General features: G+C 40.0%; 1 protein-coding gene across 4 annotated transcripts in view; it reads left to right on the top strand.

The window, feature by feature from the left end:
• The window catches only part of OSBPL9 (oxysterol binding protein like 9), a 57,922-nt gene extending 31,654 nt beyond the window's left edge, over positions 1-26,268 (top strand). For 3 of the 4 annotated variants that reach the window (XM_030953706.1, XM_030953707.1, XM_030953709.1), the window contains 20 exons: positions 2,189-2,284; positions 4,012-4,059; positions 8,706-8,735; positions 9,586-9,636; positions 13,771-13,809; positions 16,740-16,833; positions 17,270-17,371; positions 17,811-17,970; positions 18,634-18,746; positions 19,026-19,144; positions 20,437-20,522; positions 20,773-20,941; positions 21,938-22,022; positions 22,294-22,404; positions 22,798-22,861; positions 22,976-23,116; positions 24,441-24,519; positions 24,852-24,943; positions 25,336-25,471; positions 25,564-26,268. In XM_030953706.1, coding sequence (XP_030809566.1) covers positions 2,189-2,284; positions 4,012-4,059; positions 8,706-8,735; positions 9,586-9,636; positions 13,771-13,809; positions 16,740-16,833; positions 17,270-17,371; positions 17,811-17,970; positions 18,634-18,746; positions 19,026-19,144; positions 20,437-20,522; positions 20,773-20,941; positions 21,938-22,022; positions 22,294-22,404; positions 22,798-22,861; positions 22,976-23,116; positions 24,441-24,519; positions 24,852-24,943; positions 25,336-25,471; positions 25,564-25,638 — 1,890 coding nt within the window. In that variant the 3' untranslated portion in view covers positions 25,639-26,268. The remainder of the gene's footprint in view (positions 1-2,188; positions 2,285-4,011; positions 4,060-8,705; positions 8,736-9,585; positions 9,637-13,770; positions 13,810-16,739; positions 16,834-17,269; positions 17,372-17,810; positions 17,971-18,633; positions 18,747-19,025; positions 19,145-20,436; positions 20,523-20,772; positions 20,942-21,937; positions 22,023-22,293; positions 22,405-22,797; positions 22,862-22,975; positions 23,117-24,440; positions 24,520-24,851; positions 24,944-25,335; positions 25,472-25,563) is intronic. The other variant, XM_030953708.1, reaches the window with a different exon arrangement.
• Positions 26,269-26,376: the final 108 nt, after the last annotated feature.

Raw genomic sequence — 26,376 nt, 5'->3', positions numbered from 1 at the left:
CAATTTTCACTCTGTATTTTGTGTGGGTGTCTGCTCAGTTGTACCACTGAATGTTTTGATCAGCTTTTCCCTTAGTTCTAAGAGCCTGGAATTTAAGAATGACATTTTATCTTTAAGCCACCACTAAAAATATCAGATAGTTACATGTTCATAGTCATAGAGGGAGGACTGGAATAAAAATCAGCATTTTGATGCAGCATACAGATAACATGCACAGTAAACCATATTTCTGTGTATAGTATCTTCAGCAGAAATTTTCTGTATGTGGTTTGGTATATGAAACCTGACCTCCAGAATTTTTAACTGAGCTTGCAGGATCATTTGCTGAACTAAAGAGTTTTGCTGGTAGCTGTACAGACAATTCCATTTTCAACAAGGAAATTGAATACTAATTTCACATCATTTCAGATGTAGTTTCAGTGTAATTTAAACTAGTTTGAGGGAGAGTCAAAAGTTGCTGGGTTGAGAGCACTCTCCCTTCTGCCTATTAGTTGTTTCAATAACTTGTTAAACTCAGTGCTTTTTGAATTTATTTTTTGTCACAGTCAAAATGGGTTTTTTCCCCTTGTCTTCTCCTCCCTCCTCCTTGTTTCACAACTCTATTTCTAAATTTGGCTGGTGTTGGCAGTCTAATACAGGTGAAGTGTCTTTTTTGATTACAAACCCAGCTGTATGGATAGATGTACTCCTGTAGAGCTGTTGTCAAAATCTGCATGCCCATCTGTAGCAAATGGATAAAGAATAATATTTTCTACAGTCACTAGCTGGGTTTATGTTTTAGGCTGTGTGTGATACTGTGCAAGTCATTCCACTGCTGCCCAAAAATGCTCACACCTCTAGAGAGCCATCAATAAATCTCTTAATATGATGGCCCAGTATCATACAAAAATAAGAGAAGTTGTCTGTTCTGACAGAGCCAACAATGCCAAAGAAAATGTTACCCTAATGTGGAATTTTACAAATACAGATTGCCTATCTTCCTCCCTGTGGAATGTTTTTCCCCACTGGTTGATCTTTCCATGCTCAGACTCTTGAGATGCTCAGCAGTTCAAACAGCACTTGATGGTTTCAGCAGAGTTTGAAGTTGTCCTGTTTGAGATCAGTGTGAAAACATTGAGGCTGGTAGCAAAGTTGTGACTGCTGTGATGTTCTCAGGATTATGTTCTCTTACAACTGATGTTTGCTTCTTTATCCTTCGTGGGTTTTCCCTCCTATATATGTTTATCCTACAGTGTACAATTTTTTCCAACTGCAGTATTTGTTTCTCAGTTCTATTTGCATTAGAGGTATTATATAAATAAACCTTTAATGTGTTTACATAGCATATGTGCATGAAGGCAGAAGTGATCAAGAATCCTCTATTTTCTTTCCTCTAATTAAAGATGTGGTATCCCAGTGGGAATTTGGTTGGGTCTTTAAATGTAAAGACCCAAATGATGGCTCCAAAAGACTCTAAATGATGTATCAGTTTAGAGATAGGGATTTTGTTATATACAGAAGTGTGTTCTGAGCGTTGTATTATTAGGAGAAACAAGTTTCCAAGCAAGAAAATATAAAAGTAATCATTCTCATTGCACTGATACATTGTCCTTGGTGCTGGGTGTGCAACTAAGTGTCAAAATTCAGATACAGTGACAAAGATGCAAATGATTATAGCTGTAAAGGAACCAGGACAACCAGGACTAATAATTTTGAACTTTTCAGATCAAAGGTATTTAAGAAAAGATTTAGCAGTTCTTAGCTAGGGAGCTGTGAGTTGAGCAATACTGTGTGAAGTGTGAAAAGTGCAGTTATCCCACTGGGTGTGATTTGGGCTTCCCTAGCTGAAGTGTAAGGATATGGAATCACAAGACAGTCCTCAGAAAAATGTGAATTCTCCTTTATATTTTACAAAGAAACTTTAATCAGTGTAATTTAAGAGGATTTGTTCAATCGTAAGTAATGAAATACTCTGGTGTGTGATGATTATAGCCCCTCTGAAAATGTGGAGCAATTTACTGCTACTGATTTAGCTGCAGAGAGAAGCCAAATGTGTTCAGCTGTGTGCCTGTGTTTGCACGTGGCAGGATGAGAGGCAAGGCAGCATTTTCTCAGTCAGATGGCAGGCAAAACCATATTGCTGTTGTATTTTTTTCTCCTCTGAGACACTAATTAAATATTTTATTTTTGTTTGTTTGTTTATTTGCAGGGTGTGGATTCAGGATTTGTTCCCAGCGTTCATGATTTTGACAAGAAACTTACTGAGGCTGATGCTTACTTACAGATCTTGATAGACCAGTTGAAGGTTGGTAACTGAATGCTGCATTTATTGTGCTGGGGGTCTGTTTGTCAGGCTGCATTTCAAGGCCAGCTTGAAAGGAAGCTCAACAGAGAGTCAGTCAAGATGAAAATGCCTTTCTCTCAGGATTGTTAAAAATTGGAATATTTATATATAAATATAGACTATTTTTATAGAAGCAGATTTAAATAAAATGGTTTACAGTGGCTGAAAGGCTCTGTTTTCTATAAAACTTTTATGGAAACGGCAAGGTTAAATGTGCTAAAACATAATTAAGTCATTGTGTTTCTCATAGCATTTTAGAGTGTATCTTGGGAAGATTTTGTCAAGTGATGTGTAACTACAGTTGCAGATAGTTTCAGACTTTGTTGCAGTGGTGCTGGATAATCCATGCTCTGTCCTTGAGTGAAAGCATTCTGTAGGAGTGTTGTACAATACAGCTCTTTTAAACTTTGTATTGTAAGAATAGATGGAACTGCAAGGAACAATGGGGTCATATCTCTCAGTACTCACCTTATTGAGAAAAACACTTTTTGCTGCTGCTCAGGACACCTTTTTTCCCATGAGTCAGCTGATTAAAATGGATGTTAAATTGCTTCAGTTCTGCTGGGTTGGATTTTTTTCCCTGATATAATGTGCAAGTATTGCATGTGGGATATTCAGCAAAAATTCAGTTGGAGGGTAGGGTGGAGAGGGGGATGAGCACAGCAACAAAAATGAAGGTAGGCAGGAGAGATGCAAACAAAATTCAGAGCTGCCCTGCACAGTCTTGATCAGGAGCTGTCTTTTCTGCCACTCTGGAGCCATCACTTCACTGACAGAAGGTATTTACATCTTTACACATTCTAATTGTTGTTTCAGGCCAGCTGAGGGGAGGGGGGATAGAAATTAATTAATAATGAAAGATGAGTCAGTTTGAGGATGGACAGAGACCGAGATCACAGTCTATTTTTAGAAGTAGAAATCAACCCTCAGGGGAAAGGGAACACATGAGTAGGTTTGAGGCAGGCAGTTGAGTGGAGAGCTGCAGCTCACTTCCTAAAAATTACATCCTCTTCTCTAAGCTACAGGGGTGGATGTGATGAACTTCCAGCATTACCCATGGTCTTTTCTCTTCCTTGAGCAACTTCATGGTTGTGTGTGCACCTTAGAGTGCCCTCAGAGGCCTCTGTTAACTGTTTCAGCTCAGTTTGTGTTAAGTACACATGCAGGCTTTTCAGTGAGGGTTTGTTTCACTTTGCTTTGTTGCATCTCATATCCCACTTTTAAGAAAATAAATTTAAATTAATGCTAGGAAGTCATATCTTCCCCAAAAAATGTGCTTACATGATTTGGATCATGTACCTGAATCAAGGTACCTGGAAGGGTTGATGAGAGTTGAAGCTCTTCTGGGTAAAGGTTTTTGCTGAAATAGAAGAAAGGCAGCTGGGGGTGTTCTGATGAGTTCAGGTATGTTCTTTAACCTCATCTTTTTCTTCAAATCATGGTAGAATTGTCAGGGTTAGCTGTGAGATCTCTTGCAGGATGGGATGATGTGAGAAATTAGTTACGAATCTGTTATATCACAAATGCTGTAAAGAAATACCAGGCCAAAACTGCTTTGGATCCTAATACCAGGGTTGTGTGACTTTATCCTTTTAAATGTTTTTGGTTTTGAAATGTCAGTGTTTCTGTCTTATTTTATATGGAAAAATAAAACTTTCAGTATTTTCACAAGTATCTCTTTCTTTCAGCTCTTTGATGAAAAACTCCAGAACTGCAAAGATGATGAACAGAGAAAAGCAAGTACATTTTGTCTTAAAAATTGTTTTTCAGGTGATGTTGTGCATCAGTTTGTTGTAGAAGAAATGCTAAGTACACATTGATTGGGTTGTCAAAATCACTTCAAGCAATTTGAATAACTTACAACAGTTGTGTTATGACTAAGTTTGCAAAAAAAAAATTAGTAATAATGGGAGTCATAATATTAAAAGGTTTTCAATCTGTCAGAAATAATTGCTCCTCTGCTATCCCATACATTGAAATGCTTCAACTTAAATTTGGTATTTTTTAGTCTTTAACAAGGCTGAGTGTTAAATGTTGGTAGGAATTACAAAGCTATTCCAAAGGCAAAAAAATAAATACTCCTAATCATGTATTTCACATAATCAATCTGCATCCTCTGTAGGTCTGTGAGACATTGGAAATCAGAGAATAGCACAGTTCATTCACTGAAGTGAGGGTGCCAGAAATGTAGTACAAATATAGTAGAATGGGGAGCACAGATCTTTAAGCAAGGGTGTAATTCAATTAAAGGTTTGTGTCCTTTGCATCCCCTCCTGTTCCATGCCAAAGTCAGCTCTGTCAGTTCAAGCACTGTTTTAGAAAGGCTGGCACATACCTTCAGTGGTGTGGGTTTGGCATTAAGTGTCATGCTGGTTTCATATATTAATTTGTGTGTGTGGAGGAGGGATTTAACAATTCCTTATGGAGGGTTTGTTACAGAGCAGTTGCTTCTCTTCAGCAAATGCAGTAATTTTGATATGATGAAGTAGTGGTGTATTTCATCCTTGTTCCCTCCCTCAGTGTCTCTTGTGGAAAATAAGCTGTGTTCTCTTGGTGTTTGGTTCCTGTTTTGAAAACTCTTTGATGTTTTCTGTGTTTAGTTTTGCTTCTTTATAATAGTTGTGACCTTTCAAGTGTTATTCATCTCACCTGATGTGTTAGGTGGTGTCTTGGGGAGCTCTTTCTCATGTACAGGCTGTTAAAAGAACTTTGAAGTAGCTTTCTGTCAGTGTGTTTAATCTGTAGACAGCTGACCACAAGAGGAAGGTGTGAGGATTTTGTATTTCTCCTTCAGTGGGTTTTACTGGGAAGAGTTGTCCTTCAATTCTGACCTCCCTCCAGATGCTGCTTTGCAGATCAGGCAGTACTTTCTTTTTTCCTGTGGCAGTGCTCCTAATCCCTAGAGACTTTCCACATGTTGTGCTGACTTCTTTATTTGTCTGTGCAAGGTCTCTGTGGCACAGATGGATTCACTTTATAGAGAAAGGGGAGGCTCATTTCGAAGAGGTTGGCATCCTCTGGTTTTAAATCTTGATGAGGATTGCTATTACTACAGATTCCATTTATTCTCTATTAAAAATGAAAACCACTTGACAAAGCATTCTTTTGTCTCTGCCTGCACTGAGAGGTTTTTTGATACAGTATTTAGCATTTTCCCTGTTTGTTTGTGGAAGTGTGGTTCATCTGTCAGATGATGAGCTGAGTGTAATCTGCAGGGTGTTTCCATCAGACCCATCTGCAGGGTGTTTCCATCTTTCCTGCAAGGAAACAACTTTTGGATATTTGATATATAACTTTATGGCCAGGGATTTCAAACCTGAGCTGTTGGTTTTGCAAGTTCACAGAGCATTGGATGACCTGTCTTTTAGTCACGGAATATTTGGTCTTTTGAAGATGGTGACACAGGTTTTAGGTGTTCTGACATACCTCAAGATCTCCTGGATATCTTCCTTCTGAGATGTGCTAATCTCTTGAATTTGGATGAAGACAGTGCAGATGTAGGCCTGATGAAAATGCAGGGATTTTCATGAATTCCCTGTGCTGCATTGTTGTTCTGGCAGAAGTGCAGGGTGTGGGGGGATCCATGCTCAACCAGCAGTGCTCCAGTTCTGCTGAACCTCCTGGTGGGGTGCAATGTTTGTGTCTGATGGCATAGCAAGGGAAGGAGGAGGGGGTGTGATCTGATCTGAGGGTGCTGGTGTTTCAAGGTGAAGACAAGACAGGACCTTGCTTTCTTACAGTGTTACCAGTATTACTGGTGGGAGCTCCAGCACAGCTTTTCTGTTCACTTTGGTGGAGTTATCTTGACCACGCATCAGGGAGAAGAAAACTGGAGCACTCAAAGGCACCAGAATAGCAAAGAGGTGCATGTTTGCAGGCTGGAACAAAGCTGACATTACTTAACAGGATTTGGGAGGCAAGTGCAGCCTGTTTAAGCTGCTTGGTTCAAAACAAGTGCTTTTTGTGAAGTAAATCCAAGGCTGAGCACACAGATTTGGGTTGCACCTTACAGATTCCAACCATGAGTCAGCTCCCACTCCGTGCCTCTGCTGCCTCTGTGCTGGGTGAGCTGATCCCTCTGTAGTCACATGATTGTTGAATGAGGCAAAAGTCATGTTGGATGAGGAAAAATTAGCTTTCTCAGTGATTTCCTAAAAATCAGATGTCAAGGAGATGCAATGAGCAGCAAGTAGAGGGAGTAGTTTCAGCAGCAGCCTGCAGTTTGATTAGATTAAATATAGTAAATTGTGTTCTGCAGTTGTAAATCTGCATTCTGCAAATGTAGATCTGCAGGAAATTGGTGTGTCAGATGACAATATGTGTATTCATTACTGAAACCAGGGGAACTGTCTTACTAAAATTTTATCTTCGTCAGTTTTCAAAGACTAGGGATGATGAAAAGAGAAAACTGTGATAAATGTTAGTAGTAAATGTTTGAGGAGTTTTGGGGTTTTTTTATTGGTAATGTGTTTTATCTTCAGCCTACTTGCTTATGGTTTTCCTTAAAGTTTTGTCTAAATTATTAAAGTTCTATGTGCTGTGCTCTTGCAAGGTGGTCATAGAGCACAAATGTAAAAAATACTGGATCAATGCAAACTGTCACTGCTTAATTTGGCCAGTTCACAAAGGATTCATTTTCAAACAGGCAAAAACTATGGTTCTGTGATTTGCTGAAAGGCCTTAGAAATCTGCTTGTCTTGAGGATTTTTTCCTTTCAATCTTCCATGTGCTCTTTGATAAAATTACCCTTTTGTCTGTACCTCTGTGTAAGAACAACGTCTCAGTGAAGTGTTCGGAAAATTACAGATGGGTGGGGAGAAACCAACATCATGGAATTGCATCACATGGCCTGAGGTCACTTTCTTATTTTCAGCAAAGGTGATGTCACTGAAGGGACTGAGATCTCAGTTTATTTGGTGTGTAAATACTCTATAACAAGTTGGGGAAAAAATGAGTAAAGAATGATCAAACTGCTGATGGCTGCCTCCAGTTGGCTGTACTGGAGGCTGCATCATCTCCTTCAGCTGCATCATCTTTCATCCAACAAGATTTGCGTGCTATGTGCATTGCCTATTCTATTTTGGTGCTAAAAGGCTCACAACTTCTATGCTGTCATATTTAAAATGCTTTTTTGGATATGTGCTGATGAAGTTTAGACTGAAAGTCTCGTAGAGACGTGAAAAACAAACAAAAACAAAGCCAAGGAATTCTTAGCTGTTGGCATGTTTCTCTGCTAGCAGCAGGAGTAAATATCACATAACTTCATGGTATAACATCTCTCATATGGTATATCCTTGATAAACATGATCCAGGGTTTCCAGTTTTTAGTAGGAAGGGCTGAGTCTGGATTCTGTTTGGCCACCTCTTGCCAATTAATCCTGAAGAAAATGTACAGCATCCCTTGAGTAATACCTAGAGCATAAGAAATATATCTAGAGCATAACTGAGAATTTCCCCCCCCAGGAATTGCCTGAGAGGCTGTCGCTGCATTTGTTTTCTTTTTAATCCACAAATTGGGACTGTTCATTTCTGTGGATTTAGAGCTGCCTGTCCTTCTCTTACGCTTTAGGCTTTTCCTTGCAATGCCTGGTGCAGGGAAAGGATCCTTTACACACTTGGATTATTCAGCAGTCAAGAAGATTGTGACTCAAGTCACATGAGACACTCAAATTAATCAAAACAAAGAGCTCCTGTAATTGCATTAGTGGAGGTTCAGTGCTGAGCCCAGTTTAGTGATTTTGCCTCCTGCAGACAGAGCCAAGGACATCAACAGGAAGCATCTGCTGCTGCACCAGGTCACACTGCTGTGGAACAGGGCATGCAGATGCCTGAGGTGCAGTTCCACACAGGAAACCTTTATGGACCAGTGTTTCTAGATAAAATTCAGTAGGCACATTTCCAGATGCACTTTTACTGGAGGCGTAGGAAGAGCAGGAACATGTGTGCACTGCTATTTTCTGTGATTTGTTTCAAGCTGTGCTTAACTGCAAATGTTTATTGTACTTAAATGATGGTCACTTTGTGTAATAGTGAAATGTGCCACCATCCAGTGCACTTTATAAAGATACAAAATGAACTTAGAATCTTCATGTTGCATTTCATTTTTGTTGATGTTATGCAAAAAGGAAGTATAGATTTTAATGGGTAAATGTCACTGTTAAGAAATTCTTAACCTTGTCATCCTTAAGCTTAAATTATCAGTTTGACTTCAGTCTTGTCTTGCAAATTGTCTATATATGGAAATAGTCTTTAACATGTTGGTTAAGGGCTTTTTTCCCTCCCACAATTTAAAATTAAAATGTTGTGTTTGTACAGTATTTAGGTCAAACCAGATGCTGGAAATTCTGTCTTTAATCACACTGTTTTGATTTTTCTTTTACAGAAAATTGAAGGTCTCAAAGAAACAACCAGTGTAAGTTTCTTTAATTTTTGTAACTCTTATATATTGATTCTGAAATTCACCTTATTTTCTTTGGGAAGTTTTTAAAACCTTTTTACAGAAAAATGAGAATCTATATTAGGTCCAACATTGTGATGGCAGAGGCAGCCTGGTTCTGGTGCTGTGTTCAGATTTCTGCCCAGCACCTTGGAATCATGGAATAGTTGAGGTTGGAGGGGGCCTCTGCAGGTCTGTAGTCCAGCCCTGTGCTCAGAGCACCATCAGCTGGAACAGGTTGCTCAGGACCAAATCTAGTTTGGGTTTTGAGTAACTCCAAGGCTGGAGGCTTTAAAGCTTCCCTGGACAATCTGTTCCAGTCTTTTATCATCCATAAAAGAATAAAAGGTGTTTTCTTCTGTGTAAGGTGATTTTCCTGTATTTCTGTTTGTGGCCGTTGCTTGTCCTGTCACTGGGCTCCCCTGAGAAGTCTTGCCCTGGCTTCCCCTGCCTTCCCAGTCAGAGATTGATCCCCCTTGAAAAGGTCTCCCTGAGCCTTTTCCTCTGCAGATTCAACAAACCCAGCTCTCTGAGCCTCTCTTCCCGTGATAATTTACCTGCCTGCAGCACTCTGGGGGTTTGGAGCTGACCTCCATTTCACCCTGGCAGCCTGGCTTTATGCTCTGTGTGGCTTTGGAAACTTCAGTTTGCTGCTGCTGTGCTTTTGTCTCAGGAAAAAAAAATGGGGAAGGGAAAGTAGGAGTTCAAGAGAACTGAGTGTCCATTTAATTCACACCCAATATTCTATGTAACTAATAAATACAGAATATTAAGGAATAGTAATAGAAAAAAATAGTAATTTTTTTCTGATATTTTTCTTTCCTAGAGCATGGTAGAATCAATAAAACACTGCATTGTGTTGCTACAGATTGCTAAAGTAAGTACACTGTAAACTATTCTGAATTTTAGTGGTACAGCATTAATCTAATTGAAACCTAAAAGTGCCTTCTATATGATCCAGGAATAAGAAAACAATTATAAGTTGATTTCTGCTTTTATTTTAATGAAGTTTCTGAAATACTGAGTTCCACAGCAGACAGTCCTGCTAATGCTCATGGTAACAGCCACATTGGTTTGAGTTTTCTTTCAGATAAACTTTCTTTTGCAGAGTTTGCTACTAGACTACAGAAGAGCTTAGACAAATGTCAGGTTGACAGAACAGGAATGTAACAAAACTCTTCTTTCTGCTTCATTTAAGAGTGTGGCTAACAAATAGAAAGGGGAGAAAGATGATGGAAATAGTGAAACCAGTTTGGCAAGGTCTGTCACAGGTCTGAAGTTTTATCATGATGTTGGAACTTCTGGAAGTTAAAATTGTTTTATTTGAGAATGCAGTATAGATAATGCACTTATGCTTTTCACCTACATGTTTCATTGGATTTTACAGTTTGGGGAGTTTTGGATTTACTGTTTGTCAGATTCTGCCCTTACAGGTTTAACATTGTTTATTTAGGATATGTGAATTATGAACTGCTGATTTGTATCTTGTGACCAAAGTGGAGCGAGGGGATATTTTGCAAAGAAATAAAGGTATTTTCAGAATTTCAGGCTGACCTACTCAGAACACATTCTGATTTATCCAGAAATAGGTGTGGGCTCCTAGATTATTTTTTTTCTGTAATTCTGGATCAACTATTTTTTGTGGCTTTGGAATGCAAGACTGCTGTTTGTCTTCATTTTAGATGCCAGATATGTTGCACAAATTTCTGAGTGCAGTGCAAATTGAAGTATTTAGACTCTTTACAGGATCAAAAGTCATTCACTGAAAGGATCAGTGCATGTTTTGTGGAATTCAGTTTTCATATCTATTACTTAAGAATTTGTGAAGAAACTGTTTGTTAGTTAAGAGGTTTGTACAAAACCAAAACTTTTTTACAAGCACTAGGGTTGAAACATTGAAATAGTTTTGTGCCACATGAATTTGGAACTAGTACAGTCTTTATTTAACATGCAGTGAGGCTACTTCAATCCTTCACTGTAGTGCCAGCAAACAAAGCCTTTCAGTATTTAATTTGCTGTTATGTAGTCCTGGGTGTATTTAGAGGTGTTTTAGTACAGTGAAGTGAGTAGACAATGTGTCATTTTTTAGGGATGTGATGGAGTCAGTTGTAGATAGGTTAGATGGTAATATGCTGATTTTCTTATCTATATGTGATTTGCTGTATTGAGGAAGCTGTTGGAGAAACTGCAAGCAATTACTAGCTCATTTTTTCTTCATTACTGGATAAATGTATTTAGTAGTTCTTATTTTCGCAGGGGTTTAATTCCTATAAAATTTTACTCTTTTTCAAAACCTCTGCTATGTAATTAGCAAATGTGAAATTGCAGAGTTATAATGTGCTTTTCAGGCTGTTGATCAGAGCTGGTAACTGAGTTATCTTTCTTCTGTTGAATATCAAATCCTGCTCTGAGTTCATTGGGAGTCAGACAAACGTGACCACCTATGCTGATGCTAAAACATATTGTGAAGTTCTTTAGGTGGTTTGCAGATAATGGACAAAGCTGGTAGTGGCAGATGCAGTAATTTAGATCAGGTTCAGTCCTTCACTGCTCCAGCTGCCATGTGAGTGTAAAGGCAGGTGGAATTTGAGTCCCCAAAGGTGTTAACACTTGCTTTTTGTTGTACTAAATCAGACCTTGAAGTCCTTCTTCCAGTACCACTAAATATTAACCAGTGTAAATAGGTGAGATTATCCACTAAGGAGTGGGGGTTTATTGTTTTGGTTATTTGCTGAACCAGATCTGAAGCTCTTTTGGAGCTGTTGAAGACAAGGTGGGTTAAAGGGGTGCCTTATGCACAGCTAATTGCAAGATATTGATCCACACATAGTGAAAAAAAATTTCCCAGTACTTTAATAACCTCTTTTCTGCTTCATCTCTTCACCTTCTTTGTCTCTCAGGCAGCTGTACTTTTTAACTGCAAGGGAATTCTGTCTTCCTTCCCCCTACACCTTTTCCATTAACTGTGTTGGTATCCTGGTTTCCTCCTGCTGTAGAAAATTTATAGTACAGAGGGGTTTGGGGTTTTTTTTCCCCCACAGTTCTGCAAGTTGTTTGTGTATGATGCAATCTCTGTGTAAAAACGTGCCTGACTGTGGCTTTGTGCTCTCCAGTTGAGACCTTTTAAGATTCTGCAGGTTTTTTTCCCCAAATCTGTAGGGCAGGTGTGGCTGCTGACTGACACTGCTGAAAATAAATCATCTTAACACCACCCTGCACCCCATTTTTACTTCCACAGTGCCTTTCTCATTAGCAGACAGGTTTGCCAATCTGGGTTACCACTTCCCTACATGCTTAGAACTCTGTGTTTCCAACACACAGCCATTTATTATGTGGATTATTTTGGAACATTGAGGCAAACCTGGACTTTTGTTTATTGGAGTTTTCTTTTGTTTCTTTTTTAAATTGTGTTCAGTTGTTCTGTTTCATGGATTTTTACCTGTGTTAATATTTGGACAGTTAAATTTTCATTAATCTTGCTGGTAAATAGTCTGTAATTACACCACTCATACTGAGGTGACTCATGACATTTCCAAAATAATGAACTAAATACCAGCTAAACAGGAATATGTCATGCTACATTCATTGCTTATCAAAAAGCAGTCACAATAAACAAATTGGGAGCAAAATAATATACAAAATGAAAAAGTTGGAGCATTTGGCCTGTGTTGTCCCCTTTGTGTGTGTGGCAGCTGAAGATGTCCAGCTCTGCTGATGTGTGTGATGTAAAATCCATTGAATGTTCTGCCAGTGATGAGGTAAAACTCAATCTTAGAAATATATGTTATGTGTGTTATGTGTTATGAAGTACCTTCTATAATTTAGATATTTAGTTTTGCATCATTCCCTTCTCTTTTCCACTCCATTTCTGGCCAGTCTTGCCTGCCCAGTTTTGTGGAATTTCTGCCTTCCTTACCTTAGTGATGCATTCTGAGGTGGGACAGCAAGCATCAGTGCTCATGCAGCATCTTTGTGGGTTATTTCTTAGGTCTTAAGATTATGGACACAACATGGGGGGTTTTTTATGTTGGGAAAAAAAATTCTGTGTTTTGTAAATTTACAACCCAGTGGAACATTTTGTCCTTGGTGTTCTTTTTATCATGGAAAGCCAGACTTCAAAAATGTCAACTAGCAGAGATGAAATTTGGACAGCTTATTGCCACCTGTATAAGCTAAGGAAGGATGTATTAAGTATCAAAACCTAAATATGTGCCAATTTTCTTTAAACTTCTTATGGTTTTTTTTTTTCTTTTTTTTTTTGTTCCTTTCAAATGTAACTGGAAATCCAGGGGAATACCCTGCAGACAAGTTTTGAGGTTCACACTGGATAAAGTTGGGCACTGATGTACTGACTAATATGAACTTTGCAGCAGAAGGGAAGAGATCTGGTTTAGTGTTCAGTAGAATTTATACTGGTGCTGTTCAGTGCTAGAACCCTGCTGGCTCAGATTGGCATTAACTGGTCTGCTGCTCGTGTCATCTCCCCTGAGGACAGATGGTTTTTACATTGCCTGCCCTTTCACTTATGCTTCTGGGCAAAAAACCCCAAAATCTGAGATAGTGAATGATCTTAAAGCATTTTAAAATATAATGGATGCCAAAAAGCAAAAGTTAAAACCTTTCAACTTAAACCTCTGCCTTTCTTGTGTGTTAATTACAGAAACTGAGAACTTCATTTTTACAGGAGCTGCAGAGCATATTTTGGGGAGCTCCTAGGTATTTGGGGAGCACCCACATTATAAAGCAGAACTGCACTCTGCAGTAGAGAAAGGATGTTTTTTAAGTTGTCTGCACTCATGTGGACGGGCCCTCAGAAAATGCTGCTCTTCAGAGGCGCAGTGACTGTGTGGAATTGTGTCCTCCAAGTTTAGTTGCTGTATCACATGATGAGGAACATTTTATGGCTGAAAATGTGAACATTCCTGAGGGAAACTCGCTGTTCTCGCTTAGCACAGAACTGATAAGTCATGCAAGATTGTTATGTTGATATTTTTAACATTTTTTCCTTAAGGACCAAAATAATGAGGAGAAGCACGCAAATGGACTTATAGTAAGTTTAAATCTAATCTTTATCTCCTTTTAATTCTGCAGAACATGTGAACAGAGACCTGAATTTCCACTCACTTTGCAACATGCTTCTTCCTTTCTCTAATTTACTGCTTCCAGTGTCTTGTTAAAATTCCTGTTGAGTCCCTAGCTCCTGAGGCTGGCTAACCCTTGTCTTTAGAAGATGGAGTGGTCACTTTTGTGTGGAGTGTCTTGAGCAGCAGTGTTGTGACTGAACACTTAGATAAAAATCTGCCCTGTGAACAGATGAAAGGGAAATTACTGGGATAGAAATAGTTCTGTGCTCTGTCTGAAGTGTCTTTGTGTAGGAAATAGATCTGCTCTCCGTGTGCTTCAAGTAGTTTGTCTTTTCTACAGTGCTGCTCCTTTGATGCAGAGTTGTGTAATGTCTGTCTGAGCAATGTTTCTTCTTTAATAGAAATGCTGCATTTTTAATGTAACTTCTGTCATTTTTGGTTTTGGTCACACGTGGTTTCTCTTTCTTTGTTCTTTTTTTGTCACTTGAGTACATTTCAGATACTTTTAATAGGAGATTGGTTTCAGTAAAAATTCTAAAAATCCTGATGTGTTTTCATTAGAGCTGTCAGTAATTTCCAGGCCTTGTCTGTCCTCTACAAAGAGATTTAGCAGTTGGATTTTCTCATGTGAACCTTGGGCTGAAGATACACATGCATGTTTCAGTTTTGTGCTTATCATCAATAAGATGAATTATTATGTGCTCTGCAGATGGGACATAATTCAGGTCTTAGTGTGAGGGAACAGCTTCTGTGATGTCCCCTGGAAAAGAGAAGCTGTGCAGGAAGGCACTTCCACAGGCACAGTGACCTGCACACCTGGGCTGCAACTCAGAAATTTCATAGAAATATTGCAGCTTGATATAGTCTGAATTTGATTAGCCACTGATCTCATTATCTGTGGGCTGGCCTGTACTGGGGAGGAAAAAATATTTCTGCAAGAATGTATGAACTGTGGGTCAGTGATTGTGAAGTCTAAAATTGTGATGCTGTGGAGGTCAACATCACCTTGGGCTAAAGGTCAAGATTTCAGTTTAAACTTAGGCAGAAATGTGATCATTGTTTGCTGCCATGGTGGGGTGAGTCGTGTTTCTGTGTAATTGTTATTCAATTGTTGTTAAACTCAGAGCAGGAGACTTTCAGGCCTGCCTTCAGCTGTTTCTAGCTCATGAAGGCATCCCTCAAAATATCCAACATGAAGCTCCAGTTCATGTTTCAGTATGGAGAATTGTTTAAGGATGAGGTTAGAACCCTGAACACAAAATCAGAGTTACTTTGTTCTTTCTTTATCATACCAGTGTTCTGTATCATGTGGAATATTAGTTTCCCTAAAAAAAAAGGAGATGTAGGTAGCAACAGCATCCTGTGTATCATAGAACCATCTTGGGTTTTAAATCTTAACTCCTAAGATGGGATCATCATTTTAAACTGTGAGCTCTGTGGGACAGGGGCCTTCCTGTGTTGAATACATAATTCCACACGAGGTGAAGTACTGGGTGAGGGACATTGCCTTTATGCTGGAATGCAGTGGAGCAATAGTACCTGTACTGGATTATTTGTATACTGAGTAGTAAAACCAATGAAACTGTAGAAAGCTACTTTTGTGGATGTTTTTAATGGAGATTTTTTTTTAGTGATAAGCAGAGAATAATTGTTCTGTTGTTAGTTAAAGAAATCCTGTGCTATAAAAAAAATAATAGAACTTTTCACTGATTTTTAGAGTCATACAGTGTCCTGAGTTGAAGGGGATCCCCAGGGATCATAGTGCTCCAGCTCCTGGCTCTGCACAGGACAGCCCCAGGAACCCCACCATGTGTCTGAGAGCATTGTCCAAACATCCAAATGTAGGATAAAGTTCAGAATTTCAGGTAACTGGGAAAGAAGGCAGGAAAGGAATCTGCCTTTAGTAGGAAAATGGGAAGAAGGTTAAAATGAGCCTGTTTCCCTCAGTCTGAATGCAAATAGAAATTAATGGACTAAAGGGAGAGGAGAACAGTTGTAGACACTTCTTCTAAGTACTGGTGTAAAAAGGAGGATAGGGGTGAACATACTGACTGAATTTCTGAGCAAACTGAGAAAAAATTTTCATAGTTCTGCTAGATCAGGCATTTAAATGGCAAGATGTTTGGAAAAGGGTTTTTTGTGCCTTTTACTCAACTAACTACCAAGAAGTTCTGGTGGTTGTGTGTAAACATAAATAACAAACAGTGCTTAGATGGTAATTTGGGTTAAAAGACATGGCAGTTCAGATTTCCAAGGGTCTAGATGCATAAAAACCAAGGACACCAACTGAAGTCAGTGACTTTTGGGAACATTGAATGGACGTGGTGCTTCATTTCCCAAGTGCCCACACTCAGAAGTAGGTTGAGATGTCCTCTCCTGAGCTGCACTGAACACTGTCAGCTTGCTTTGGGAAGAATTTTGCCAACAAAGCTGCTTCATGGCTCTAAGCATGCTGATGATCCTTGTTTTGATTTATGGGTTGATCTGCAAAATGAATTTTTGAGAATAAATTTTTTTTTTGAAAATACTGATTACCTATCCTAATTTTGGCCAGATAATTTGCATCTAACTTTCCACTCTTTGCATGCATTATTAATTAATGGACATTGGGTGGCATTCCAGAAGCAAGAACCTGAAATAAGAATTCTTTATAGGACGCTTCAAATCTGCATCAAATCCAATTTATTGTGCAGTCTGTGTAAAGAATCAAAATATTCCCACCTCAAAAGTATTTCTCATGTCCTCAACTGTCAATTTGTGTTTTACTTCCTCTCTCAGGAATTCACTCTCTTGCATTTGGGCATTTCTCATGCTCACAATGTTCTTGCTATCTATGCTTTATTTTGTTTTAATTGAGGGGGGGAAAAAATAATGTGCTTTTCTTTTTCTTGCCTAGAGCACCATCAACCCCGTGGACGCCGTGTATCAGCCCAGCCCCTTGGAGCCTTCAGGGATCAGCACCATGCCCTCCCAGGCTGTCACACTGCCAGGTACAGCCCCTTCCCAGGCTGTGACACTGCCAGCTAGGCTGGGGACAGTCCCCCTGAGGTCCCAGGCTGTGACACTGCCAGCTAGGCTGGGAGCAGAGCAGTGACTGCACACTCAGCTCAGAGGGGCTGAGCAGGGGCAGGAGGCACAGAGCATTCTCACCAACCTGGTTCTGGGGATAAGCTGATGTGGTTTATTTGCTCTCAGTTACTAGCTTGCATTTCTAACACACTTTTTAAAAATGAAACTATAATTTTCAGAAAAGGCAAATGATTTCTAGCTAAACAACTGCGGGTTTTTTTAGATGCCATCTTTGGTTAATAAAAAAAGGACCTAGGTATGGCTTTTGTAGAAAATTCTGTAATTTTTGGTGGTGAGGTGAAATAATGTACAATCTCCTTCTGAATTTTGGGGTTAACATGTCCAAATATCCCCTAGAACCTGCTCAGCTGTGCAAGTCAGAGCAGAGACCCTCCTCTTTGCCAGTGGGACCTGTGGTAGCATCGCTCGGGAACCAGACTCCAACACCAAACAGTACAGGTACAGTTCTGGATAATTTTTATTAAGTACAAGAAACCCTGTAATTAGTCATTAAAACAATATTATTGGCCTGCATCTTGCTTTTCATCAACAGCAATTTCAATGTTTTGTTAAAACCAGAAATGCTGCTCTTTCTCCCCACCATATATACACAATATGTACGAGTTTTACCAGCTTCCCTTTGTCTCCCCAGCATTGCAGTCCTGCAGTAATTGGAGAAAACATGTCCCTTTACTGGTGGTCTGTGCTCTTCATTTTCCTTGTGACTTTCCTTTTGTCAACTGTTAAGCTCTTTATGAACCTGCCTAATTATTGCTTTTAATTTTGTAAGTTCCTTTTTTGAGTTCGCGTCAGTCTTTATTGATTTGAACAATTCTTGTTTAAGTAGATTTTGAAAGAATTCGTTTTTATTGTTTCTGTAATTTTTAATACTCCACAGGGAGTGGGCAGTCAGCACCTAGCAGCAGTCTCACCTCTCCAAGCCATGTCAACCTGTCTCCAAATACAGTCCCAGATTTTTCTTACTCAAGCAGTGAGGATGAGTTCTATGATGCTGATGAGTTCTACCAGAGCAGTTCTTCCCCAAAGCGATGCATGGAGTAAGTAGCTGGCAGTGTGCAGTGTGTGCTGCAGTGTGTGCAGTCTGTATCCCCGAGGGCATGGCTTGTCTGCTTGCAGAAATTGTTTTAAAAAGGTGGGGGAGGTCAAAAAGCCACTTTGTGTAACAGAGTGAGATTACCCCTGCCCTCAGCCACAGACAGGTAGAGGGAGGCAGTTTCTTCCTCTCCTCCTTCCCATTCCATCAGATATATGTTCACAAACTCTAACAAACCAAACTCTGGAAGCTCCCAGCTCAGAGCTGTAATCTGAGGCCATGGTGCATTTCACATGTATTTGCTGCAGCCTTTGGTAGGGGGCCAATTATATTCTTTGAAGTTGGCACCCTTTTCTCAAAATCTCTATTTACTCTTCATTTTTTATTAATTGAAAAATTAATTTTAAGAGATGCTACACATTCCAAAGAGGGATTAGTCAGCTGTTTTCTGCCTTCATGTGTTATCTGAGGCTGCAGGCTGTCCCGTTCCTTCAGCTGCAATCCATTCTGAGCTCTCTGTGAATTAGCATGCAGCATGTGTATTAATGTCTGCCACTGCACAGTTATTGATGTCTATCACTAAAATCCCTGTCTGTGAATATCAAATGACAATAATTTGGTCTGAATTTCTGAATTTGAGCTGTGAGAATTTATTAGTCTTCTGTAGTTCTTCAGGGTCTGCTGCAGTCCTGACTCGGAGCAGCACAGGGAGCAGCCTGAAACGTCCAGATACCACAGAGTCCCTCAATTCTTCCATGTCTAATGGCACAAATGATGCTGGTAAGTGGCCTGTGTCGACTTTCAGTAAGGAGCTATTGATTGTTAATCTGTGTGTAAACTGGGTCAATATATGCAGGATTTTTGTATATATAGATAGATGTGTGTGTGTGTATATGGCAAGGTACTTATGGGAAGTGGTTTAATTACTGTTTCTTTACTAATGGAAGATTGCGGAATTATAGGATTTAAAACCTGTGTTTTTTGACATATATGCTAATGAAATCCAGTCTGGTTTTGAAGGTTTAGAGGAAAACAAAAGCCATTTCTTTGGTCTTTCAGATCTCTTTGATCCTCCCGACGATCGAGAAGATGATGGGGAAGGAGAGTCGGTGGAGGAGCACAAAAGTGTTATCATGCATCTCTTGTCACAAGTGAGATTAGGCATGGACCTCACCAAGGTAAACTTGCTGGGGCTCCTGGGGATGGGAGGGGCACTAAACCCAGAGTTCTGTGTAAAAAAAGGTTCCATAATTTAACTACATATTTGTTCTAAGAGCTAGTGAAGCTGTAATCTCTTTAGCATGGTGTTTTTGAATTGGAGTTCTTACTGGAAGGGGAAGAGTAGCTGCAGAATAAGTATATCCAGATGCTAAAATCTGTTTGGGAAAAAAGTTTGCTATGGAAAATAGTTGTTTGTTCTCTTTGAACCTAATTCTTGGAGTGCTTGTGAAGCTGGCATAGGGAGAATGCTGAAATGTTACTCCTGTCTTCGGCTTCCTAGAACAAAGAGGTACAAGATCCCAAGGTATGGTGGCATTCAATAAAACATAAAGTGAAAGGGAGAAGTAACTATCTGGTGAAAAGCTTGGCTTAGTTGGGATCTTAATGAGGAAATAAGTTGCCTGTGTATTTTGAAATGCTACTTAGGTCTGGCAAGGAAAGGGTTGGGTTCTTCATGGATGAGATTCATGCTGGTGTCTGTCTGAAGGCACAATGAGCAGCATCCTGAAGGTGTTGGTCTTTCCAGGCAGCTTGGATAAATTTAAACAAGTCATTCCAGAGTGAGGAAGGACAGGAGAGATCAATCCTTATCCTTAAGTTTCCTTAAGTGGATGAATTGAACTGTCCAGCCTGGAATGAACAAGAGATAATAAAAAGATAACACTTTTCTGGGGAAACAGGCAGCGGCTCACAAGCAAACTGCTCAAGGTTTCTGGCAGTTCTGAATAGGAATTGATCCAAACTGTGTCTGTTCTGTGAATTCCTGGGATAGCTGAAAATGACTGCTCTCAAATTAGGCTGCCAGGAATCTTTATGAGCATGTACCTTGTCAGCAACAGTAATTGAGGGTGGATCACACTGAGCAGATCCACAAGGATGGACCTTTGGGAGGTAGCAGGGAAGAGCTTAACCTTCAACTTGATGGGACTGCAAGTGAGTGTTTGTAACTGAAAATTGACAGTGTTCACAGAGATGAAATTAAATCAGCAGGGAAACTGTAATTCAGAACAGCTTTTGATGTGCTCTGAGTGGGACTAGAATCCATGTAGGATGAGACTGTTCCTGTTGAGCCTTAGAGTTTGGAGAAGATGCCAACTGACCTGCAAATGTCAGAACTCATTGGTGAGCTCAGGCTCACAGTCAGCTGAGAGCACACGATGCTGTGGGTGCTCTGTTTGCTATTTACACTTGGCTTTTGTACAGGATATTCAAATACCTTCAGCTGGATGAGTTGTTTTCCTTCACTCAGGTGGTTCTCCCAACGTTTATCCTGGAAAGAAGGTCGCTGTTGGAAATGTATGCTGACTTCTTTGCACACCCGGACTTGTTTGTCAGGTATTTGACTTTGGAACTGGAGCATTCACTGCTTCTCATGCTGCTTATGGCCCTTGTGGGCTGCCACAAGTTGGTAGTTTTGAAGAATATTGCTTGGATTTTGGTTGAAAAATGATTTGACTGTTCAAAACACAGTCAAATCAGCCAAACTTGTAGTTGTAAAACAACCAAGCACCCATAAAAGTTTCCTGTATCCAAGGTCCCTGCTTATATCTCACTCTGCCTTGTCCTTTTTTCTCTCTCTCTGTAGCATTAGTGACCAGAAGGATCCCAAGGAGAGGATGGTGCAGGTGGTTAAGTGGTACCTCTCAGCTTTCCATGCAGGAAGGAAAGGCTCAGTTGCTAAGAAGCCTTACAATCCCATTCTGGGGGAGATCTTCCGCTGCCACTGGGTGTTGCCTGGCACTGAGGATGACATGGTGAGTTTCTTGTGGTGGTTTTTGGAGCCCACAATGCAGAGATGCAACCCAGAGCTTTGTTAAGTCACTGACTGAAATGGATTATGCTGTGCTTAAGTAGCACATCAACAAACGGTAGCAATTTCTTAACCAATTCTCCCCATCCTTCTTTGTTTTCTTTTGACAGAAGTATAGAATCTTGCATAACAAAATTCATTGTTTTTTAAAAAACAACTTGATGTGTTGAAAGTGTCCTTTTTCCCTGAACTGTTTCATAGCACAAATTAATGAATTTGTTTATTCCCAAAGTTTTACTTTTTGCTTTTAATTTTTAAACCAGTGCAGCCCAGAGGGTTTTTTTGTTGTTTTTCTTTTTTTGGCACCTCATTTGGGCCTCTTGCCTGAGGAAGTTGCCAGTGGTGGTGTGGGAAGTGCTGCTGTGAGGTGCTTCATGTAGCCCCAGTGTAATACATCCAAGTCAATGTGATTATTTGGGTATAAGCCATGCATTTTTCCCATTTCCTTCCCACTGACCTGCTTGCTGAAATCTTGTTTCTGAGGTGAATATTTGCACTCCAGATTGCTGGCATAAAGGGAGTGTTGTATTTGGGCTTCCACTGCTTCCAACCATGAATTAACTACACTTTGCATTCTTTGCCACAGGAAATAAATATTAATGGTTTTGTGGTGCATGGAATCTGATCATTATTAATGTACAGATCAGACTTCTTCAGAAGCAAAAGCAAAAACTGTTTCTGCCACTTAAATATTATTTATTTTGTAATTGGGTTTTTGCATGAGTCTTTCAGTTTGACTGTTTTTTCTGGACACAATTAAAACAAAGACATTTATACTTAAAAGTAAGAGAGTAAGTCCTTTAGAAAGGATCATAGCTCCAGGACTAAGGAGTCCTGCAGTACATTTTTAGAAGCCTTTAAAGATGGAGGCAGCTTCTCAGGGAAGGTTCCAGTGTTGTCAGGCCCTGTGAGTGATGGAATGCTCTGCCCTGCCCCACAGGAGCCAGTCTCTGAAGGACCAGTCCCCTGGGTCAGCAAAAGCAACGTCACCTTTGTGGCAGAGCAGGTCTCTCACCATCCTCCAAGTAAGTTGTGACAACTCCTTTGCCTCGAGAGAGGGGGACAGTAAAATTTCAGCTCTTGGCTTAAATCTTGGATTTACACTTCCTCTCCAGATTTAAAAGCTGAATATTTATATAGACTGAAAAATTATAGACTGCTTTTGTGAGAAACTAATTGCAAACAGTGTTACACATTAAGTGTGAGGCACCTGGGGATATTTCCCAGAGGATGAATGTGGGAACAAAGGTATCAATGTCTTGTGCTGCTGTTTTTAATACCTGCCTCTCTTTTCAGTTTCAGCATTTTATGCAGAGTGTTTTAGCAAGAGGATACAGTTCAATGCTCACATATGGACCAAGTCCAAATTCCTAGGAATGTCTATTGGGGTTCATAACATAGGGCAAGGTATGTGTGTGTCAACTGAACAGCAGAGGAGAAATTAAATTCTGCAACTAGGATTTTTCATAGAATAATTTACATAAATTTTTTAAAGTCATGGTACTAAATGAAAGCAATGGTTGAATTTATGTAACTGGAGCTCTTGTATCTGAATTAGAGGTTTCCTTCCACACTCTCTGTGTGCTGAAAACACCTAGGGCCCAGTTTTTCCCAAAAATACAGTCATCCCTGCCTCCTCCAGAAGCTGGGCATTCTCAGCATCCATTAAAAATGAAGCTCCTCCACCTTTCCTTTTCATGGCACCTGTTTTTAATGGCATATTTCATGAGATCATTATGAAGAGTTCTGTGGAGGTTTTGCTTAATGTTTTTCAAATCTATTTGTATTTTTCTTTAACAGGGTGTGTTACATGCCTAGATCATGATGAACACTATATTTTGACTTTTCCTAATGGCTATGGAAGGTAAGTAAATATTCTAATTGTTATTTTCATTTTTAATGCCTTGTAATGTTTTGTGCTTAGTATTTATTGGTCAAGAGCTTATCATGATGTGCATTTCTGTGTTTCTGATTGCAGGTCTATTCTCACTGTGCCATGGATAGAGCTTGGGGGGGAGTGCAGCATCAATTGCTCAAAGACAGGTTACAATGCTTCCATTGTCTTCCACACAAAACCATTTTATGGAGGAAAGAAGCACAGAATTACAGCTGAAATTTTGTAAGCAGCTTCCTTCATCTCACTTTTCCCTTCCTTAAATGTCAACAGCTTTAACAAGACAGTCAAGAGTGTAAAATGCTGAAGCAGCAACACCCAGAAGAACTTAGCTCATCATTACCTGTCATGAAATTTTGTTGCCAAGTTTGTGAGAGGAAGCTGCACAGGCCTGTGTCCTACTTTGTGCTGCTTGAAAACATCCTCAGCTGGTTCCCAAAGGGAGCTTTGCTGTCCTGGATTATCAAAAGTGCCTCCATCATTACCTTTCCTACAAATACAAATACTGCAGCAAGCCTGGGATACTGCTCATAGTGTCAGTTGCAAACTTCACATATTTTGACCTGTGGTTTGGTGGATTTTGGTTAAACCCTGTGCACATACCCAACACAGAGATTTCAGTGGAGATTCCCGTTGCATTTGGAGATGTGCTGTGGTGCCAGCAAGCGGATGCTGACAAAATGAGGTCTAACTTGGTTTTAACTCATTGACACATTGATAGATGCCATTTAAAAACTGGTGTCTTGTGTTTCCCAGTAGCCTGGAAACCTTTTTAAGCTTAAACTCACCACCCTAAATCTGTGTGGAAGGCTTTTAACTGCTTTCCTAAACTCTAAATGCAGATCCAGCCCTGGGGCAAGGCCTGGTTTACCCTGATCAGGGCTTCCTGTTAAGGTTTATGTAACTCACTCATGCCAAACTGCCCCCTTGTGAACAGAGCCCTCCTCTCTTCTGAGCTGGGCAGGGACTCGATAGATAGATAGATAGATAGATAGATAGATAGATAGATAGATAGATAGATAGGATAGATAATAGATAGATAGATTTAATATATATTATAATATTAGTAATATAATATATTAGTAAATAATAATATATAATAATAGATATAATAATGATAATAATTTATATAATAATAATAGATAGATAGATAGATAGATAGATAGATAGATAGATAGATAGATAGATATAATAGATTGTGATAGTAGATGATATGATAGTATTTTTATAGATATTTTTTTTATAGTTAGTTTGTATATTGTTTTTTTTTTAGTATAGTTTGTAGATGGTGTAGTATAGGATAGATGGTTGATAGATGTAGTATGTATAATGTGTATATGTAGTAATGATGTTAAGTATAGTGATGATGTGAGTGATAGATAGATAGATAGATTAGATGGATAGATAGATAGATAGATAGATAGATAGGATAGATAGATAGATAGATAGATAGATATAAACCAGGCTTTACAGAAGACCAATTTTTGATCCTTTAGGATTTTTCAGTTGCTGTAACACAGCTGAGAAATGACTGTTTGTTTCTCTTTAGTTCTCCAAATGACAAGAAACCCTTCTGCTCCATTGAAGGAGAATGGAATGGGGTCATGTATGCAAAGTACTCCACAGGGGTAACACAGCTTGCTTTCTTTTTTCTCTTTTCATCAGAAATACAAGGTTGTACTTAGAAAGGGGGGTTTGGGGTGGTTTTGTAGGCTTGGGATTTTATTTTAAACAAACATTAATAGTTGGAACCTCCTATGAGGCTGTCCAAATGAATGCTGAACTGGGGATAAAACTTGTTCATTTATTCTTAAGGAAGCTTGATTTCTGTACAAGAGGAGAATCTGAAGAATTACCATGTTTCACGTATTTCCTACTAACCAGTGCACTAGAGTGTATTAAATTTGAAGTCTAACTAAAGAACTGAATAGGTTTATTTCTTTTTCATCTTCCACTCCAGGAGAATGCTGTCTTTATAGATACCAAGAAAATGCCTACAATAAAGAAGAAGGTAAGGAAATTGGAGGACCAAGACGACTTTGAGTCTCGCTGGTAAGAACTTCAGTTTACTGGGAACGTTAAGGTTTTATTTTAGTTAGACTCCAGTTTGCAGTACAGGGACTAAAGCTGCACTGAGCCAAGCACTGCATGCTCTGCTCTCCCTGAGCCCAGGTACAGGCAGGCTGGGGATTTAAGGGGGAAGAGGAGACCTGGAGTTCTCAGTCACATCCTAATTGGGATCAAATGTTCAGGGAGGTCTGGAGAGCTCCACCACAGCCTCCTCCCTGCTGCCATAACAGCACAAATACCAAATATCCTGAGGGCTTTTCTGCCCTTTCTCTAACCTGAGATCTACCTTTATTCACTGCTCTGTCTCCAACTTGTAGCACTCTGCTCCCATAAAAGTCTCCCATAAAAGTCTCCCTTGCCCTTTCTCTTTGAAGCCTATGGAAGGATGTCACCTACAACCTGAAGATCAGAGACATCGACGCAGCCACGGCGGCCAAGCACGCGCTTGAGGAGCGGCAGAGAGCCGAGGCCAGGGCCAGGAAGGAGAACGAGACCTCCTGGGAAACGAGGGTGAGCTTTGTTCTAACAGGGGGAAGCTCAGCCTGTAGCCTTTGTTCCTTTCTGGAGTCACAAAAAGCTCACACGTGGTTATTCCTTTGCAGTTATTCCACGAGGACGGGGAGTGCTGGGTGTACGACGAGCCGCTGCTGAAGCGCCTCGCTGCCAGCAAGCACTGAGGGGGTGAGGCCTGGCCTGGCCTGGCCTGGGCAGGGCTGGGCTGGCAGCTGAGCCCACGCCCGAGCCTGGGCAGGGCAGCTGAGCCCACACCCGAGCCTGGGCAGGGCAGGGCAGGGCCGGCAGCTGAGCCACACCTGCAGCGATGATCCCAGGCCCAGCCCCGGCCCCCCTGCAGCTGCAGCGGTTCCTTTCTCAGGGATACTGGACTTACTGAGACAGACAAAGCAATTCACGAGAGGCTGAGCAGCTCCGGGCAGGGACTGGCTCTGGTGGCAGTGCCCAGCTCAGGCCCTGGGGCACAGACACTGTGTAACCACTGTGAAGGCCACGGTGCTGGGAGCAGTTGCATCATAATCCTGGGTCCTACATATTTAAAAAGCAAGGAACAAAATGCAAGGTGTCATTTAAATCTCGCTGATGTTTGCAACGTGTAAATATGAGGATTCCTCTGATGGGACAATTTGTTAGAAAATGCTACATCAATGTTATCTTCCACCTGTATGATAATCAAATCTTTTGGCATTTCAGTGTCTTGCCCAAAATAACTGTTATTTTGAGATTGAAATGTAACCATAGATAATTCTACCCAATGCATCTTAAAGCTTCATAAAATAGATTTTTCAAACTTCTCTTATGGACTTTTTATTTATTTCATAATAAACCTTTGCAGGAAGACTGTTTTCCAGTTGAGTCATGATAAATTAATTATGTGAAATGTATTAGAGGTATTTGGTTTT

The sequence above is a fragment of the Camarhynchus parvulus genome, chromosome 8, assembly GCF_901933205.1.
Source record: "Camarhynchus parvulus chromosome 8, STF_HiC, whole genome shotgun sequence".
NCBI lineage: Eukaryota > Metazoa > Chordata > Aves > Passeriformes > Thraupidae > Camarhynchus > Camarhynchus parvulus.
Note: the sequence above shows the minus strand (reverse complement) of the source record. Positions and strands in the feature narration are given on the sequence as shown.